Source organism: Halichoeres trimaculatus, unplaced genomic scaffold (assembly GCF_033239565.1).
Source record: "Halichoeres trimaculatus isolate MK-OKI-2021-1 unplaced genomic scaffold, fHalTri1.1 fHalTri1_scaffold_8, whole genome shotgun sequence".
NCBI classification, from domain to species: domain Eukaryota; kingdom Metazoa; phylum Chordata; class Actinopteri; order Labriformes; family Labridae; genus Halichoeres; species Halichoeres trimaculatus.
The window spans coordinates 16,554,291-16,572,523 of NW_027437186.1; the positions used below are offsets into that span (position 1 = coordinate 16,554,291).

The 18,233-nt window shown below is 38.1% G+C and overlaps 1 protein-coding gene across 6 annotated transcripts in view; it reads left to right on the forward strand.

Moving 5' to 3' along the window:
* Positions 1-16,702, forward strand: part of itsn1 (intersectin 1 (SH3 domain protein)) — a 51,410-nt gene extending 34,708 nt beyond the window's left edge. For all 6 annotated transcript variants that reach the window (XM_074676379.1, XM_074676380.1, XM_074676382.1 and 3 more), the window contains 15 exons: positions 5,598-5,719; positions 8,044-8,150; positions 8,287-8,388; positions 9,252-9,333; positions 9,695-9,793; positions 9,882-9,965; positions 10,159-10,242; positions 11,027-11,158; positions 11,379-11,459; positions 11,573-11,694; positions 11,865-11,947; positions 12,055-12,138; positions 12,352-12,416; positions 13,207-13,315; positions 13,407-16,702. In XM_074676379.1, the coding sequence (XP_074532480.1) occupies positions 5,598-5,719; positions 8,044-8,150; positions 8,287-8,388; positions 9,252-9,333; positions 9,695-9,793; positions 9,882-9,965; positions 10,159-10,242; positions 11,027-11,158; positions 11,379-11,459; positions 11,573-11,694; positions 11,865-11,947; positions 12,055-12,138; positions 12,352-12,416; positions 13,207-13,315; positions 13,407-13,555 (1,505 nt within the window). In that variant the 3' untranslated portion in view covers positions 13,556-16,702. The remainder of the gene's footprint in view (positions 1-5,597; positions 5,720-8,043; positions 8,151-8,286; positions 8,389-9,251; positions 9,334-9,694; positions 9,794-9,881; positions 9,966-10,158; positions 10,243-11,026; positions 11,159-11,378; positions 11,460-11,572; positions 11,695-11,864; positions 11,948-12,054; positions 12,139-12,351; positions 12,417-13,206; positions 13,316-13,406) is intronic.
* Positions 16,703-18,233: the final 1,531 nt, after the last annotated feature.

The following is an 18,233-nucleotide window of genomic DNA, read 5'->3' on the forward strand; positions in this document are numbered from 1 at the left end:
TCACTAGAATCATCTACTTCAGTCTGTACAAGCCTGTGAAATGTAGAAAAAAAAGACTTTAAGTCTAGCCTCATCTGACAACACTCATACACGTTGGTGTTCGTCTGTTACACTGCATGGTAAGAAAGGAACCAATCAACTGTAAGATTAGGGAGCTGCCTACAGATATAAGTTTTTATAAATATGTATAGTAAGCAAAGTATATTTCTGCAAGAACTGATGCAATTTAAAGTGATACGTCACAGAAAGTATTTGAATGGTCTGTTTACGGGCCAATTAGAAATGAGAAGTTGCCATACAAAATATGTTTGTTTTATGAACTCAAGATACAACACAGCACTATCAAGATGAATTTTTAACAATAAAAAAAATCACATTTTGTTTTTAATGTTTTTAACAAACCTGTTTCCAACGTGAAATAATGAGTAATATACTTTTCTATTTATAGTCTAAAGAATAGACCAGAAGTGATAAATTGCTATGACTAGATTCTTAATTACACTTCCTGTTGCTGAGTTGCTCACTCTACATCCTCTATTTCTATGCTAGCTTAGACCACACCTCCACACTTTCTGTCTTGCTGCACGCTCCACCCACCTAGCACCCGATTGGTTGTTGTTGTTGTTGTTTTGTTTAGTTGTTTTTGTTGATGTTGTTGTTGTCGTCCTCTCTCTAGGATCATATCATTACCCAGAACCCCCCTCTCCTCAAAGCCCTCAAAGAGACCCACTAGGCCACTCAACCAATGGGACAGCAGCAAGAGGTCACATGACCCGGAAATGGCGACCCTCCACCAATAGAAGCCAGAGAAAGACAGACAGACAGACAGAGAGACAGACTGTAACGCTTTAACGCCCAGTGGTGGCGAGAACTCTGTCTATGCATGGCTCTGACTCTCCAAACAGCACTGCTCAACAGGAGGGAGATCAATAGTCAGGGTTCTCCTTTTCTTCTCCTCCTTCTGTTTCTTCTTCTCTTTTTGTTTCTATCAGTCAGAGAGGTCTTTAGACAGGGAGGAAAGGAAGAAAGGAGGAGGTTGAAGGAGAGCAAAAGAGGAGATGAGACTATTGAGCTCCTTTCTCTCAGATTGGACTGATGAACATGTTTTGACTGGATCACAGTGAAACACACAAACACACACACAAATACACACACACACACACATGCACACGCACACCTATCTTAGCGTGGTGAAAGTGGATAGTGGGTCATTTTGTGGCTTCATGGGAGACTCTGTCATTAGAATCAGTAGCTCAGCTCATCCCTGCTACTCCTGTTATTATTCTAATTTTATTTTTTTAACCTGGCTCCTATTGGTTCAGCAGCTTCATTCACCTGTCAGTCAAAAGCGCTGGCTCCACCCCTCCCCCCTCACTAACCTACTCCCCTCCCACAGCTTTACAGAAAAGACCCACTATCTGCTGGAGGACGAGTTTCAAAGTTAAAGTCTCTTCTCCTCTCTCCACCTCTCCTCTCCTCAATGCCAAAGATTCCTCCTCTCTTTCTCTTTTCCTCCCCCTCTTCTCCTCCCCTTCAAAAGGAGAGGAATTAACGGAGAGGAGAGGAGGGGTTATTGAGATGCGTCCAAGAGCAGTTCAGAGCTAAGTTTCAACCCAGGATGACGCTCCCTTCTATGTTTTTACAGTTAAGCTCCTCCACCTTTCTTTGCCTGGAAAGGAGACAAGGAGGCATAAAAGGGAGCGAGCAACTGGAATTGGGACTCAGCCTGTAGCTCAGGGCTAGAGATAGAAAGCCATGCTGTTTATGTTTATGCTTAGCTTACAGGCTAACCAAATTACAAACATACACACACAATGCAACATGGTACAGGAAGTTTGGAGTATGCACATGACCTTAAACAGTGTGAACAAATTGCACAGACACACAAACACACACATATACTGTATATGTATATCTCACAATCAGACACAGTAATAGTGTTTTTATCGGTTGTAGTTTAACATTCTGAATATGTATTAACGTTAAATGATCTGTTTTATGTTCTGTTGTTGTTATTTTTTGTTTACATATGTATTTTTGTGTGTTGCTATGATGATGAAGAGATACTGTTATACCTTTGAGGGCTAAAACCAGGATTACAGACACTGACATTATACACGGACAGTTTGGTACTAAGCATGAAGGGGTGAAATGATTTTTTTCAAGGGAGAAAAAAACTGCTCAACCCACTGTCAGTTTCATAATTAGCAAAGAAATATTAGAATAGTGTTGACTCTATCACCTCAGGAATTGTAGCTTTTATGTTTTTAGATGTGGTTAAATTCCCCTAACAAATAGTTGTTTTTTTTCTTTTCAAATTTGAGCTTCACTGTCATTGGTAAATTTGTTAATTGTTCCTAAAGAAGAAGAAGATTCCTAGTATGTTTTCTTCTTTGGATCAGGTCAAACAAGAACCCTTAAAATTCTTGTGTCCATCAAATCAGAGACACTAGCTAAGCAAGGCAATTAGCTATGATACAGCTCTGGTGAAAACTGTTTCTGTTCAGATCTTAAACACACATTTGAAACATTTTAATCCAGCATATATATTCCACTTGACACGTGGCAAACAACAGTTACAAGCTATTGCCCAATTTGACATAGAGATATTACAGATGTGTTTTTAGCTTTAACTTTTAAAATTTGCCACACAATGATGCAGCCATTTGAAAGCAGAAGTAGCTCACAGGTAAAAAGAAGCAGATTGTGGTATTGTGATTTTTTTTTTTCTCTGCGCTTTAAACTGACTTTCAGACCATGAAAAACTATTTCACCCCTACATAATGTAAAAATACATTGACCTGTCAAACTATCAGTTTTAACATATCTTAGAACATCTAAGAAGAAAATGAACTATATATGTTGAATCACTCATTTTATCCCGTTATCTAACTGTTCTCCAGGTCTGTGTTCAGAAACCAACAGGTGGAGAAATACAAAGAGAAACACCTTAAAATTCCACTCGTTAAGTTAATCCGAATTGCTATTTACAATTTATCTTCAAGACATCTTGGTCTTGATATTCACTTGGCAAGTGTTTTCTTTTAATGCCATACAGTGGGAAGCTCAAATGTTATGTTTGATTTGTGTGCTCAAGGCTCATAAAAATATGTATTACAAGTTAAACAACATTAATATTTGCCATTCCCCTGTTACTGTTAGACAGCAGCCAATGTAAAGCATTTAAACACTTCCGCACAAACATTACAATTCATTGGTTTAGCCCACACTTATGTAAGCTAGCTTACAGCAAAACATTGGCAAAAAACAACTACATATACAGTTGAAAAGATGTGACCTCCTAGCTAACAGTAGTTTATCTTAGCTAACACTAATATTTGCTGGCTAACAGAAATGTAACAAGAAGTTCAAGGCTGTAACTAAGCTGTCTGTACCTAGTTCATTGGAAAGATGATTTTTAAACATTATTCAAATAATTACCCCCTAAAGTGAGTTTTTATTGGGTTTTTTTACAGAGGTATATCATCTAGCCTTCAGTAACGCAAGCTAGCTAGCAGTGACATAGCAAAAAATGTGCCCCATCACAAGCACAGGCTGTTCTTAACTAAATGAGGGCTCTTGCTGATTTTTTTTTTCTCGTAAAAATTATGAAATGTTCTTTCAGAGGTTCCCACATTATTTTTTAATCCCAAGCTTAAATGGTTTCAGTACATTGCAACATCAAGTTAGCCACCCTGGCTAAGCATGACATGAGAGGAAAATGTCTGCCATGTGAATATGAATAAGTCAAGAAAACTGCCTTCCTATTTGACCCCATAGCAACAGACTAGTATTATAGTGGTTGTCTTATCAAATTTGTGTTTTTGTTGTAGTTTCGTTCATCCAGATGACAGTATTGTGATTTAAATGTTTACCCTCAGACACTCAAACAATGATTAAAATAATTATTGAAACTACGCAATTTTTTATACAACAAGCAATAGTGTTGTTTCTATTATGATGGTAATCATGATAATTATGATAATTATTAATGTGCTTGGATCCCATTGGCTCCTCAAATGTGTCAGTATTGGAGGTGAAAGTCTCTGATTGGTTGATGAGTTGAAAACCATTGGTTTTTAAACAAACCTGAGGCTGGAGTCCTTACTTTGGTCACTGGTCAGCTTGTTGAGGGTCCCCATGGGACTGACACACAGGCAGGTGTTTTCAAACAGCTTTTGTCGGTTTGTGAACTGATGGTTGAAACTTCTCACACTCAGAGTGAGTATTTTAAGTTAGATCAAAGTCCAGTCTAGATCAGAGCCATGCTCCAAACTAGCCACATCAGCAGTGTATGACCTACTGACGAATGTTACAGAAAGAAAGGAAAAACTCTTCACGTACAGCATTTCTTTTATGGGTGTACACTTACTGTGTCTGCTCTGCTCTGTAGCATGGCTCTGCTCTAGTCTGGTGTAAAAAGAAGAAGAAGCTGAGTATGACCTTTTGTAAATCCAATGAATGGTAATGGTTGGTGCGTCATATGATTATAAATTGCAACTCTAATGAATGGATGAATGGATTAACAGCCAGGCCAAATGTAACCACACTGCACTTGTTGTCAATGCATGCATTAAGAATGAATGAATAAGTGAGTGAATGAGTGAGTGAGTTAAATGGACATGGATGGTCAGATGGATACACAAAGGAATGAAAAGGCTACTTGAATGAATGAATGAATTGTACAGAATGTTAGCGTAGCTTTGGTAATAAAATGTCCTGAGGTTTTTATTGGTGGAGATTTTGATGAAGCGGTGAATCTGACTCATCCTGATGATTAAACGCTCTGAGACAGACTTCAGTCGACTGGCCTTATTCCTCTCTCTTTCACACGAACACACACATACACACACACTGTGTCAGAGTTTGATGGTGTCTTGAGCTAGCTCCTGGTTAAACTATCATTTGTTAAGAAATTGTTGAATTATAAGCTCAATATGCTGTTGTAACATTTTTAAACAAAGATTTTTTTTAAAAAATACACTCACTAATTAATAGGCTCAGTTAAAACATGAATTCATCTGTCCTTCAAGATGCTTTGCCTTGAAATAAAAGACAATTGACCAAAATATCCTTGTCCACTTAAGCTGCAGGATAACCAGTCTCATTCCTTCAGGCCCGGCATCTCATCCCTCCTCAAGTTTCTGCATGTAAATGAACCTATGAGGAGTAATGAGGTCAGAGCTTTCAAGCCAAACATGAGCCGAGTGCAGCTACAATAAAACTTCAAACATTACAAAACTTAGATGTGTGACTGAAATGTAGTTGCACGCCAATATTCAGATCTTATCTCTGCTTTCAGTTGAAATAGAGGCTGATTAAGTCGTGTCCGTTAAAGGATGGCTGTTAGAAAACACACAGACGCAATAAAATTAATTTAAATCCAGTTTTGTTTTGTTTCTTAAAACGATAACCTAACACATTCAGACATCTCCCTGTTTTGTTCCACTTCCTGTTTGTTGATCTCAGGTATGTATTTGGCTGGTAATACATTACTACAGGCATAAAGGTTTTAATTTTACCCCTTCATTGTGTTGGGGTGTTTGAATGACAGCTCTGTGTGTGTCTCTGTATGTGTGATTGTCTTTTTATTTCAGGGTGTGCCGACCTCCACCTGCTGGACATGTTGAGTCCCATGGAGAGGAAGAGGCAGGGATACATCCACGAGCTGATCGTCACTGAGGAGAACTACGTCAATGACCTGCAGCTCGTTACAGAGGTGAACAAACATATTTTATTTGTAAACAGTGGAGTCGCTGGCTCACAGTTTTTTACAGACTAATTCCTCTTCTTCACACTTTTTTGAAATAATGAGAAGATAAATGTGTGAAAGTTTACTACAGTTTGAAGTACCAACATTACATTACAACACATGCTACTTTAAAACACTAAGAAAGCCACCAGCAAGTAGTTTCAAAAACATCTGACAAAAAGCCTTTTGTGGTTTGGGATTTTGGGTTGGCCAACTTTAAGGAAGGGCAAAGCAATCTCCAGTGCTTTGGACACAATTTACCTTAAATATGGATTTTCATTAATAAGACTGTCATGTAAAATTGATTGAGAGAATGAGTACACTACTAACAAGGCACACTTGTTGCCTCCTTAACAAGGTTAAAATAGTTTTGGATTTGTCATTATAGTTTAGTTTAAGTTAGTTTTGACATTTTTTTTTCAATAATAGTTTAGTTTTAGTTAGTTTTGACATTTTTTTTCCATTACAGTTTAGTTTTAATTAGTTTTGGAGCAGGCATTCTAGTTTTTATTTAGTTTTAATTTTTGCAACAAGGCTTAGTTTTAGTTTAGTTTTAGTTTAGTTTTAGTTTTTCATACCTTATTAACCAGGTGCAGGATTCAAAAAGGTTAGAGTAAATATTTTGTAAAACAGTTTATTTTCCAGTTCAACATAGTGCTCACTGCTCAGTCAATGCTGATACTTAAATGTTGGCTGCTGCCTTAAACACATGAAAATAATATAAACTTAATATAAAAATATAAACATAAATTATATAAAATAATGTTAACATGAATTAAATAAAAATAATAAAAAACATAAATTATATAAAACAATATAATATGAGCTTTAATAATTAGAAACTTGGGCTCTGTAACAATAAAGTCAGTCTCACATGCAATTAAACTATTACAGATGCTCTGATTCATTGCTCCACTACGTTTCGTTGCAGCACAGTGCACAGCCAGTCAGTGCAGTAAACAAGCACGTCCCAGTACGTTGCTGTGATGGTGCCGTACAGCGCTGACAACTGCCGAAAACTGTCGTAAAATTGGTTAGGAAAATGTGTCAGATTAATTTAAATCCTAAAGGCTATTAATATTGTCAAAAACTATAACTAAGGACATTTTGTCTATAATTTTAGTTAGTTTCAGTTAGTTTTGTGAACAGATACAGTTTTAGTTTAGTTATCGTTTTTGTTTTCTTTTCTAGTTTTTATTAGTTTGAGTTAACTGCAATGTATGTAGTTAACTAATATAACCTTGCTCCTTAATCCTTCTTGAAGTGTCTTTCTCAAGCTGACATTTGTTAAATTCAGTCTAATAAACTCCATTATATGCCACCTTATCAGTTATCAATCATAGAAGCTCGTAAAAGGAATGTTGTTTGTGGCCTTTTTTGAGCTCAAGCTGTCACTTGCACAAAAAAGAAGAACCTCAACATTTTTGCCATCCAGTTTCATTAATTCTTTTAGAGGGGGGTACAGAAAAATCCATATTTTTTCTCACTCGCTGGCGTGAGTGACTGTGTGTTTTAGAAAACTCTTATCACAGCTTTTGTTTAAAACACTCCGTTTTAGCTGCTGTCTCTTTAAAGCTCCCCGCTTTGTAAACCCCCCTCCCTCTGATTAGCCAGCCCTATGAACGCCTGTTGAGGGGGGGCAGACCTTGGTGTTTGAGGCCCGCCCCTTTAAGGTGTCATTAACCAGTTTCTTACAAATCATGTCCTTATGCAATAACGGTGACATTTTAGCAAGTTTTTAAGATCTGATAAACTACTTGTAGTACAGACCGTTTTGATCAGTTCACAGTTAGATTCAGGGATTTCTGCAACATATGAATACATGGTGGTTCGTAAAAATTTCCACACATTTAGTATCAACATCCAGCATTGTTACTTTGTATCCATGTTTAAATTATAGGAAAGCAAAATTGAATTTTATGTGGCATCTCCTTACAAATCAGTGAAAAAACCTTGATTGAAGGATAGGTTTCAGTCAAGTAATGGCACCAGAAAGGCTTTGCTGGAAACTTTCGGCTCTTAAGGGTGAATACTCACAAGTAGTAGCTACACTATCAACACTCCCTGCAGTTGTTTTGTGAGTCATGTGGGGCAAAAATTTGCTTTGAATCTACTGTGAGGCACCTAAAGACCCAATGGCCAGAAGAAGATACAATCATTTTTAAGAACAAGTTAAGCAAAAAGGAAAAAGAGCCTTCAACTTTGACTAAATATTTCAAATGTAAATGTTTTATTATCAGTTTTTTTCGTATTTAAAAAAATGTGACGACTCTTCTGTTGTGTGTGTTTAGATCTTTCACAAACCTCTTCTGGAGTGTGAGCTGCTGACGGAGAAGGAGGTTGCCATGATATTTGTCAACTGGAAGGAGCTCATCATGTGCAACATCAAACTACTCAAGTAAAGACAAACACTAAAAACACACAACAGTACCACAAGAGTGGAAACACTTTTCTTTTAGATATCGAAATTAGTGTTTTCCTGATATCTTGTTTAAAAACCCACATGTACTAAATCATCTGCTTCCCCCGCCCAGGGCTCTACGGGTGAGGAAGAAGATGTCAGGTGATCGGATGCCTGTGAAGATGATTGGCGACATCCTGACCAACCAGCTGCCTCACATGCAGCCATACATCAGGTGCTGTCCAGTGTCTTTAACACTAGGGAATTTTTATTGAGTTAGGTCTGACAGCTGCTAATTTTGGGGTGCAGAATCCAAAACTGATCTCAGTTTTTCTCTATCACATCAAGTTTTTGAACCATAGGATTCCCATTTCTTGCAAAATATGAAAAATACTTAACTTAACAGATATGTGCTTGTTTTACAAAAATTTTCAATTAACATACAATGAAATATGGAAGAAACAGCCATGACAGCAATTTTTATTTAACACTATTGTGTTTTTACAAAGGATATGGCTACTGGAGGAGCTACAGGAGCAGACATGATCTGGAATAAAGGAAATACAGTACATACATATGTAAATAAAACACTAAGATGAAAAATTTACAAGCTTTAAAGAAAAAAAAAACCCAGCATAAAACGAAATAGAACTCACAACACTATGCCCATGGTTACAAGGTTAAGAGAAAAACCAGCACAAATCCTCTTCATTCCTACTATGCTAGCTTTCTGTTTGCAGATATTGTTAGTACTGACCTATTGGGAGCTGCACACACCTCTCATTGCACTGTCTCAATTGTGACTACTCAAACAAGTTGCCACATAGCTGTAGATGAGTCCAATCGTAATCAGCTGGCAAGTCTTACTACAGCTAATAAGTGGAAGTTCGCTTATCTGAAGGGTAAACTTGATGTGCTAGAAAAGGAACAGGCTTCAGTTTTGAAATCAGCATGTCAATTTTAGTTTTAATCAGCATAAAAATCAAACTCAACACTTTTTTTTTTCAAATATTTCCCCAGTGTAATTTCAGCAGAAGTCAAACAGCAGTCCTGTAGCTGGGTGTCATGTCTGTGTTTTCTCTTTATTTTTATGTTTAGATTCTGTTCCTGTCAGCTGAACGGAGCCACGCTGATTCAGCAGAAAACAGATGACAACCCTGAGATCAAAGACTTTCTGAAGGTATAAAATACACACACACCCACCCACACACACACACACACACACACACACACACACACACACACACACACACACACACACACACACACACACACACACACTGTCTGTGTTACCTTGCAGCATTTTTATCTTTAACCTTTTCTCTCTCTATGTGACCTACAAATGCAAACGAAACCATCAGCAGGTTGATTTTTTCAAAACTGTCACTTTGGAGATCTATCACTGCTGTAATAGGATTGGTGCCTTACCGGGTCAACTGGGTTGGATGGTCTCTATAGAATCGCCAGTAAAATGTGTAAATTTAAAAAATGAAAATCTTGATCTATCATTCAAATTGTGTCTTGGTTTCTCTCTGTTTCAGAGATTAGCCATGGATCCCAGGTGTAAGGGGATGCCTCTGTCCAGCTTCCTGCTCAAACCCATGCAGAGAGTCACACGCTACCCACTCATCATCAAGAATGTATGTGCCACACACCCTCCCTGCCCTCAACAGTGAAGATGCACACTTAATTCTGTGTTTTTTTCTCATTTCTTCTTTTGACCCACAGATATTAGAAAACACTCCAGAGTCTCATCCAGACCACAGCCACCTGAAAGCTGCTCTGGAGAAAGCTGAAGAGCTGTGCTCACAGGTAAACATTGCATGTGGCTTGTGCTTTTCTAATGATTACTGTTGTTACAGGTTCAGGAGAGTAACTCCTGAATATGCACGCTTCAAACACACACACACACACACACACACACACACACACACACACACACACACACACACACACACACACTCACACTGAGCGAGCAGCACACTGACTTCCTGTTGTTTTTAAGGTGAATGAGGGCGTCAGAGAAAAGGAGAACTCAGATCGTCTGGAGTGGATCCAGGCTCACGTCCAGTGTGAAGGCCTGTCTGAGGTAACTGAAGCAGTCCTACGGACACACACACACACACATACACGCACACACACACACACACACACACACACACACACACACACACACACACACACACACACAGCAAAACAAACACTTATATGCACTTACTAACAACCAATCATACCTTTGTTTTTTATTAGCTATTCCACTGAATGAATATATTTGAAAAGAAATATTACACATGAGGCTAACAGACAACTGTTTAAATGAAAACATTTTCAATTAATACTTTAAATAAGATACTATAGGAAAAAAAGGACACTTTGGAGTCATGCTTTTATAAAATCCAGATAACAAGCTGTGTCTGGAGCTCCTAAGCTAAACCCAATTTAAGTTAATAAGTTAAGTAATTATTAGTTTATTTGTATGAGTCTCCTGCCTCCTATGCATGCTCTTAATGTCTAATTTATTTATAAACAGCAGAAATAAGGGGCTGTGTGGCCTAGCCCTCAAGTGGGTTGCCCAGATTTGAATGGACCCTGTGGCCCTTTGCTGGCGCGTCATTCCACACTCCCATCCTGTTTCCTGCTCTCTCCTGGTCCTGTACTTGATTGAATAATGGAATAAAAGTCAAATACCTTCAATAAAGAATAAAATACAGCGTAAAAATGACGAGAACAGAGATATTAAAGTAAGATGACAATAATCATGTGCCATCTAACTGTCGTTTAGTTTTTGGATCCTGTGTGTTGTATTTGACATGTTGTGGCTCAAATTGTTTATCTGTCCGTGGAGATAATATATTTTCCTCTCTGTCCTCCAGCAACTTGTGTTTAACTCAGTCACAAACTGTCTGGGTCCCAGAAAGTTTCTCCACAGTGGAAAGTTATTCAAAGCAAAGAGCAGCAAGGAGCTATACGGCTTCCTCTTCAATGATTTCTTGCTGCTGACACAGGTGAGCCTGACGACCCTTCATCTGGAAGTAAACGTGCAAAAACACATAACTCGAGAGGTTTTATAAGTAGTAATACTATACTATAATACTATGTGTATTACTAACTCAGGCTACTCCTTACTTCTACATGGCTGCATTTCAAAGACAAATACTGCATTATTACTCAACAACAATAATACAGTAGTTATATTCAAAGGTTATATCTGTATCCATCTCACAGGTCACCAAACCTCTGGGCTCTTCAGGTTCAGACAAAGTCTTCTCATCAAAAACACACCTGCAGTACCGCATGTACAAAACGGTAAGATAGCTCATGATGATCCAACTTCACTCAGACTCATATTATTTCTTTGAAAGAACTGCAAATATTTGCTCTGTGTTTGCTCTATAACTGAGCTGTCTTGTCTCTTTCAGCCTATTTTCCTGAATGAAGTGTTAGTGAAGCTTCCGACAGACCCGTCAGGAGATGAACCTCTCTTCCATATATCTCACATAGACAGAGTTTACACCCTCAGAGCTGAGAGCATCAATGAAAGGTAATGTGTATTACATTATGTAAGGGCTGTACTGAGTGCCCAAGGTTGTTGAATCAAGAAAAAGAAGAGACTCCACACTGTGAAAGTCTTTTCTGCTGTTATTCCTTATGAAAAGAACTCTCCATTAAAAAGTGTGCTTTCTTTCTGTCCTTGTGCGTGTTTTCATGCAGGACAGCCTGGGTTCAGAAAATTAAGGCAGCTTCAGAACTCTTCATTGAGACAGAGAAGAAGAAGAGGGAGAAGGCATATCTAGGTACCCCTATGTTTCTTTTTTAATCCTGATTGTTATCTACCTGTCATGTGCAACGTTAAAAAGTTCATCTAAGGCCTGCTCAGCAACAAACCATCTCTTTGTCTCAGTACGATCTCAGAGGGCGACAGGTATTGGCAGACTGATGGTCAACATTGTGGAGGGGATCGAGCTCAAACCTTGTCGCTCACATGGTACGTACACACTCCTGGTGTTGGAAAATAGAAAATCAGCAAACAAAAAGTGTCCAGCCTGAAATCAGGCCCCGATGCAGGGTGTCGGATCCATAATCCACGAGCTTGCTTGAGACAAAAACCAATGTGATAGAGTGATCTTCTTGTTTTTTTCTTAAGTCTTTGACATTGTTCTTTGTCTGAAAAAGTGGCTGTTTGTTTTTCTGATTGCAGGAAAAAGTAACCCATACTGTGAGGTGACCATGGGTTCACAGTGCCATATCACAAAAACATTACAGGCAAGATTTTTTTTTTTTTTTTTTTGTGAAAAGAAACATTTTCAAAAGTGTTTTAAGGACCTCTTTATGGTGGCCCTGAGGGGCAATGGGAATAAATGTTTCAAAAAGCGCAAAATAAATTTCAAAAGCACTAATACATTTAACAAACCACAAATATATTTTAAAAAACACAAAAACAATTTTAAGAATGCAAATAAAAATCACAGATCACAAGTTAAAGTAACTGATCACAAAATACATTTTAGGATCACAGAATAAATTTCACCCATCCTAAATTAAATTTCACTGATCACAAAATAAATTTCACCAATCACAAAATAAATTTCACCCATCGTTTGTGATGGTTGAAACTTTTTTTGATATCGATGAGCTTTATTTTGTGATTGGTGAGATTTATTTTGTGATTGGTGAAATTTATTTTGTGATCCGTGATTTTTATTTGCATTCTGTATTTGTGTCTTATGAAATTTATTTTTGTTCCGTGAAATATATGTGTTTTGAAATATATTTGTGGTTTGTGAAATGTAGTAGTGCTTCTGAAATATTTTTTCCCATTGCCCTTCAGGGCCACCATACCTCTGGGAGTAATAACAATGACAATGTTGAGGCTGAGCCAGCATAAATTCATTGATGACTCAACGTTCAGTTTGGTGATAGATTAATGAAGGCTCTTGTTTAATGAGTAAAACCTATTAGCATTGTAACTAAGACATGGGTATCAGTGATTGACTTCAGTGTTTTCACTAAATTGCTTATTTACATCTTTTTCCTCTGTGTTGTCTCTGTGTAGGACACTTTGAATCCAAAGTGGAACTCCAATTGTCAGTTTTTTATAAAGGACCTGGAACAGGACGTCCTCTGTGTCACTGTGTTTGAACGAGACCAGTTCTCGCCTGACGGTCAGTAACACACACCTCCAAAAGGGAAAAGCTTCATCTTGACACTTTCACACACACACACATGCTCTTAACGTCCTATTTTCCCTGTCAGATTTCCTGGGCAGGACAGAGATCCGGTTGGCTGAAATAAAGAAGGACCAAGGCTCTAAAGGACCAATCACAAAGCGGTTGCTGCTCCATGAGGTCCCCACAGGAGAGATTGTGGTCAGACTGGACCTCCAGCTGTTTGAAGAACCATAAAAAACCTGGACGAGGCTATACTGGACTGGGTTTTCCCAAGGGACCCAAAGGATATGATTTGGACATGACAGCTGGGTAGGACTGGACTGGACTGGATTCACTTAGTTTAGGCAATTTTATTTCCTTCAAGCTTTCGACTTAAAATGGGTGAGGCATTGTTTGGTCGGTTTTCTTGTTGAATTCAAGAGAAAAAAATGAACATTATGAGGAATTATCAAGCATATTAGGGCTTTTTTTTTTTACAACGTGAGTGACTGCCCAGGCAACAAACTCTTGAAATCCCCTATGTGTAAGTTACTTTTTGGTGAATTCTTGTTATTTGAAGATTTCTACTGCTGACAAACAAGAAATCCAGGTGCAGCTATTAATCTATAAACTTGGTTTATGCCTGTAGTAATTCTAAAGAGGTGTAGCGTCAACACAGACAGCAGGGGGCGGTGTGGTCCCCTCCTTTAAATCAGTTATTTTAAACTACATTATTGCAGTAGAAATAAGGAATTTATCGTAGCTGTTTTACGTACATATCATTTTTTAAATTCTTATGCTACGTTAATCCTGGTTTCCACAGATCCTGATGAAGCAAAAGTACGCTACATTCAAGGCAAAACCTGTCTCAGTTTTTTGTCATATCTCAAACTATGTAGCAATCTATGATGTTACAATAGAAAATACAGACAATGAAACCATACTTTAACAGGTGTTCTTAACAGTTAGCTCATGGTTCATAATCTTGTGCTACCAGAAATTTGAATCCCAGTCCAGTCTCCAGTCGAGTCCAGTCTACATCCCACCTCCTGCATTCAGGTCCACATCAGTATTTCAGTCCACTCTGATCCAGTTCAATCATCATTAGTCCCTTGGAGGTCAGAGCCAGGTCTTTAGTGTTTCCTCTTCCTCTTCTTCATCAGACAGTCTCACAGACACTCCAGTGACAATCCCAGCCCTCCTTGTTCATCCCAGCAAACCCAAACCCCTGGGTGTGTTTAGAAAAGTGTGTGAGTGTGTGAGGGGGCAAGACAGAAAGCTGATGTGAGTGACTGTGTGTGTATGTGTTAAGGTGGACAGGCTAATTAAAGGTACGGTTCATTGTACATTTTCTTTATTTTTTATGTCAAGTCTTACAAAAGTCTCTGTCAGAGTCTTAAAGTCAAGCATTGAGGAACTTTTGAATTTTGCTCTGTTTGGGCCTCCACTGCACACTTGTCAAAATATCTCAGAGTGCTAAATATGTACAGATGAGAAATGCTAATGATGCTAATATGCTGAAGATACAGAAAGTTTTTACTCCAATATATGACAAGTTTCCAGAGTAGATAAATGGCAGGCCTGTCAGGGTGTCCCTATCAGATGTATCAATAATAATAAAAATGCTGATAATGACATGGCTGAAACTGAGATCACCAGGGTACAGGTGCAGGAACAGGTGTCACAGCTAATTTTACCACAGTACTGTGAGAGGAATGTCTTATTTTATACTATTTTATGGGGATACTGGGCACACTTCCGGTTGTAGTTTGAGTTAATTTTAGCCACACATCTAACCTCTGTTGTCATGTTGCTGCTGGGCAGAGTTGTCAGAGTGTTTGTCACTATGCAGGGAACAACAACCCTGAAAAAAATCAGAGGGCCAAAAGCTAGATAGAGATCCTCCAACATTCTGAGTACTGCATATGTGTATCCAGCAGAGACCTACTTTAGTACATTTCCACACAATAACCCTGAAAGAGCTCAATGTTGAAAGCGCTTTTCAAAACCAAGCTGTCAGTGATGTTAGAAGTGAGCAAGGCACAACTCGTCAGATGTTTTAATGGCGGCCATTTTGAATAGTTGAGGCAGGAATTGATCAATATTCAAAACATTTTAAGTTTGAAGCTGAATTTATATGTATGTACAGAATGTTTAAGTATTTCCTCTTATTTTATCCGTTTTAAACTGAACCCTGGCACTTTAATTTCAAGGAGGTCTTACCTACACAGAATATGTCACTAATTTTCAGACTTTTTTTCTACCTAGGGTTATCTATTGACTTGGCAACTAAGGATTAAAGTGTTTTTCTAATGTCTATGGATTAAATCACAATAAATATGCTCACGTGGGCTCTCGAGGTGCAGAGGTACCAAATGGGGATATACTTGTTAGTTTGTTGTTACTGTTTTGTGTAAAATAGGGGACATAAAGAATATCACAACTTATATCTTTTGATGTGAGAATTTGCTTCACAAAATTACAGGAGTGTAAAATTATTCATAAGAAGTGTATTTCCTGAAAAAACGTTGAGAACAAAAGCTAAAAGGCAGAATGAAGACAGCAAAGATTTAGCTAGCATGTTAGCCATAACCATCTGAGATCTTCACTACAGCAGCTTCTTATTGGTCAAAATATTTTCAAATTCCAGTTTTTGAGATTTGGCTTTGTTAAGGAAGAGAATCATTTCATGTTTTGTTCTACCTTTCATAGCTGCCGCTTACTTCTGGTGCCTTCAAATTAAGGCTAGCTAGGTAAAGTTGTGCTAAAAACTGTTTTTTTGTATGTGTTTATTTTCTAGCACTGCTCTTTGTTTTATTTTCAACTAATTGTCCAGCATATCATTGCGTTTCTTTCTTCTTCTTGTCTTTGTACAAACTCAGGAGTTTCTTTGAAGGCAGCATATCTTCTTTCCAAATCGGAGTATTCAAAATGGCCGCTGTATTCATCAGTCAGAGAAATAATGCTGCCAGTTCGTGCAGCAGAATTGTAGGTATGTTTGCGAATAAGAAATTGGCAATTTAAAAAGTTAGTGAAAGGTAGACGTCAGATAGGCTCAGCCAGGTGCAGCAGCTTGACTGTGGAGGAAGGTGTGAATGAATGTTTGTGTCTCTCAAGACTGAAGCTGGTGATGAAGATGATAACAATGAATAATATTGATGAATTTGTCTTAGATCCCCCTGGATGTTTTTCCAGCTCCGCCTCCACACACTGAAACTAACCTGATCCAGTTTAAACCCGTTCTCACTGTTCCAGGTTGTGTATAATACTACTGCTTTCTGAGAGTTAATATATGAGCGCTACAGGGGGGCGTTAGAGACAGCCTGCTGTTAATTATCACTGTAGAAGATGATGTACGTTGTTGTCTTTCAATGTTCAGAATAAATTTCTGTTGGACCAAGACTGCGGCTGTTTCTGCTTCTTTGGTGATTCAAAAAGTTTAAGGCATGGATCACGTATAAAAAGTGCATCACTTCTGGTTTTTACTCATTTTGCACAGAGGAGACCAAATTTGGACCAGAGAGTTAATTGTGAAGAGGTCAAGTTTGGTGGCATAAACTGGTTAACAAGAAAATCAGAGGACAGCTACTGGCACCCACCTGTCCTTTCAGTCTGACTCAGCAATTAAATATAAATGTCGGACCATAGACGTGATATATGTTTGTGACATCACCCATTTGTTTCTGGTACAGAGTTTTGAAGCCCATCCTCGACAGATGCCATATTAGAACTGCTAAACTCACCCTGTTTTCTTTTTAGTTTGTTTGAGACAAAGAAGCAGGCCTTTAGAAGCAGGGGTTTAGCTTATTTACCGACAGCTACACCCACCGTTAGTCAAGTTAGTCATGCCCTTAAGTGGGCAAAACTTGTAAGTTTAGTAACTCGGAAAATATTGAGTTGTGAAAAAATTCAGCCCTGTACAGTGTATGCTGAAAGAGAATATAGGTAGTCAGACCAATTTTTAAAAAAAAATTATTTATTTATTTATTTATTTTCATAGGAGTCAGCCTCTGGTAGTCTGTTAGAGAACTGGAGTTTTTAGCATTTCTGCATAAGCTTTTTTATTTTTAAACTGGAGGTTGCTGGTTGTGCAAGGGTCAAACTTCTGATTGGAGCCAGCCCCAAGTGGTCATTCAAGATTGCAGTATTTCTAACATTATTTGCATGCTTTTAGATGGTTGCAGCTTGGTGCTGCACGAACAACTCAATGTTTTTATCCAGCAGAAGACAAACAATAAGGTTTCTCTTATTTCCGAGTCTGCCAAAGACATAACCAGCCAATGTCACATTCTGTGACAAGGTATGTGACCCTACAGCACACAGCTAAAAAGAGACTCACTCAGGCTGCACTGAGCCTTAGCAGCTTGAGTTTCACTGAGAAATGATCACAGCAGTCTTCGTACTTGTATATCACATTTTCTCCTCACTGTCTCAATTCAGTAAAATCTACATTTTAACTAAAGCATGAGGGGGTGTGACTACAGCTACAGCTCTGTGTTGTGTTGTCATATGCACAGAAAGGGGGCGGTGTCCACAAAGATCATGCGTCAAGAGAGATAAATTTAGCCAATAATTATTTGAACTATTGGCAGTGTTACTTTCAGAATAAAGGTCTCCTGAGTTGTCCGTTGGGACGTTTGGATTCACCTCCTTGATTTTTTTAAAAAAAGGTCTACTAGTTCAAATAGAGCAAATGTGTAAAGTAAAATCTCTGTCAGGGGGCAGGGTTAGTTGACATATTGATGGTTGTACGCAGCACTGCATGATTTGAATCGCAAATCTGTAGCTAATAAAATAAGGGTTGCAACCATAATGCATTGAGTGACTTATAGATTTGACCTTAACCTTTCATATACCATTTATTTAAATAATTAAATGCAAAATATACCTATCAAAACCATGTCGGTTGAATTATTAAAAACACCCATTTGAT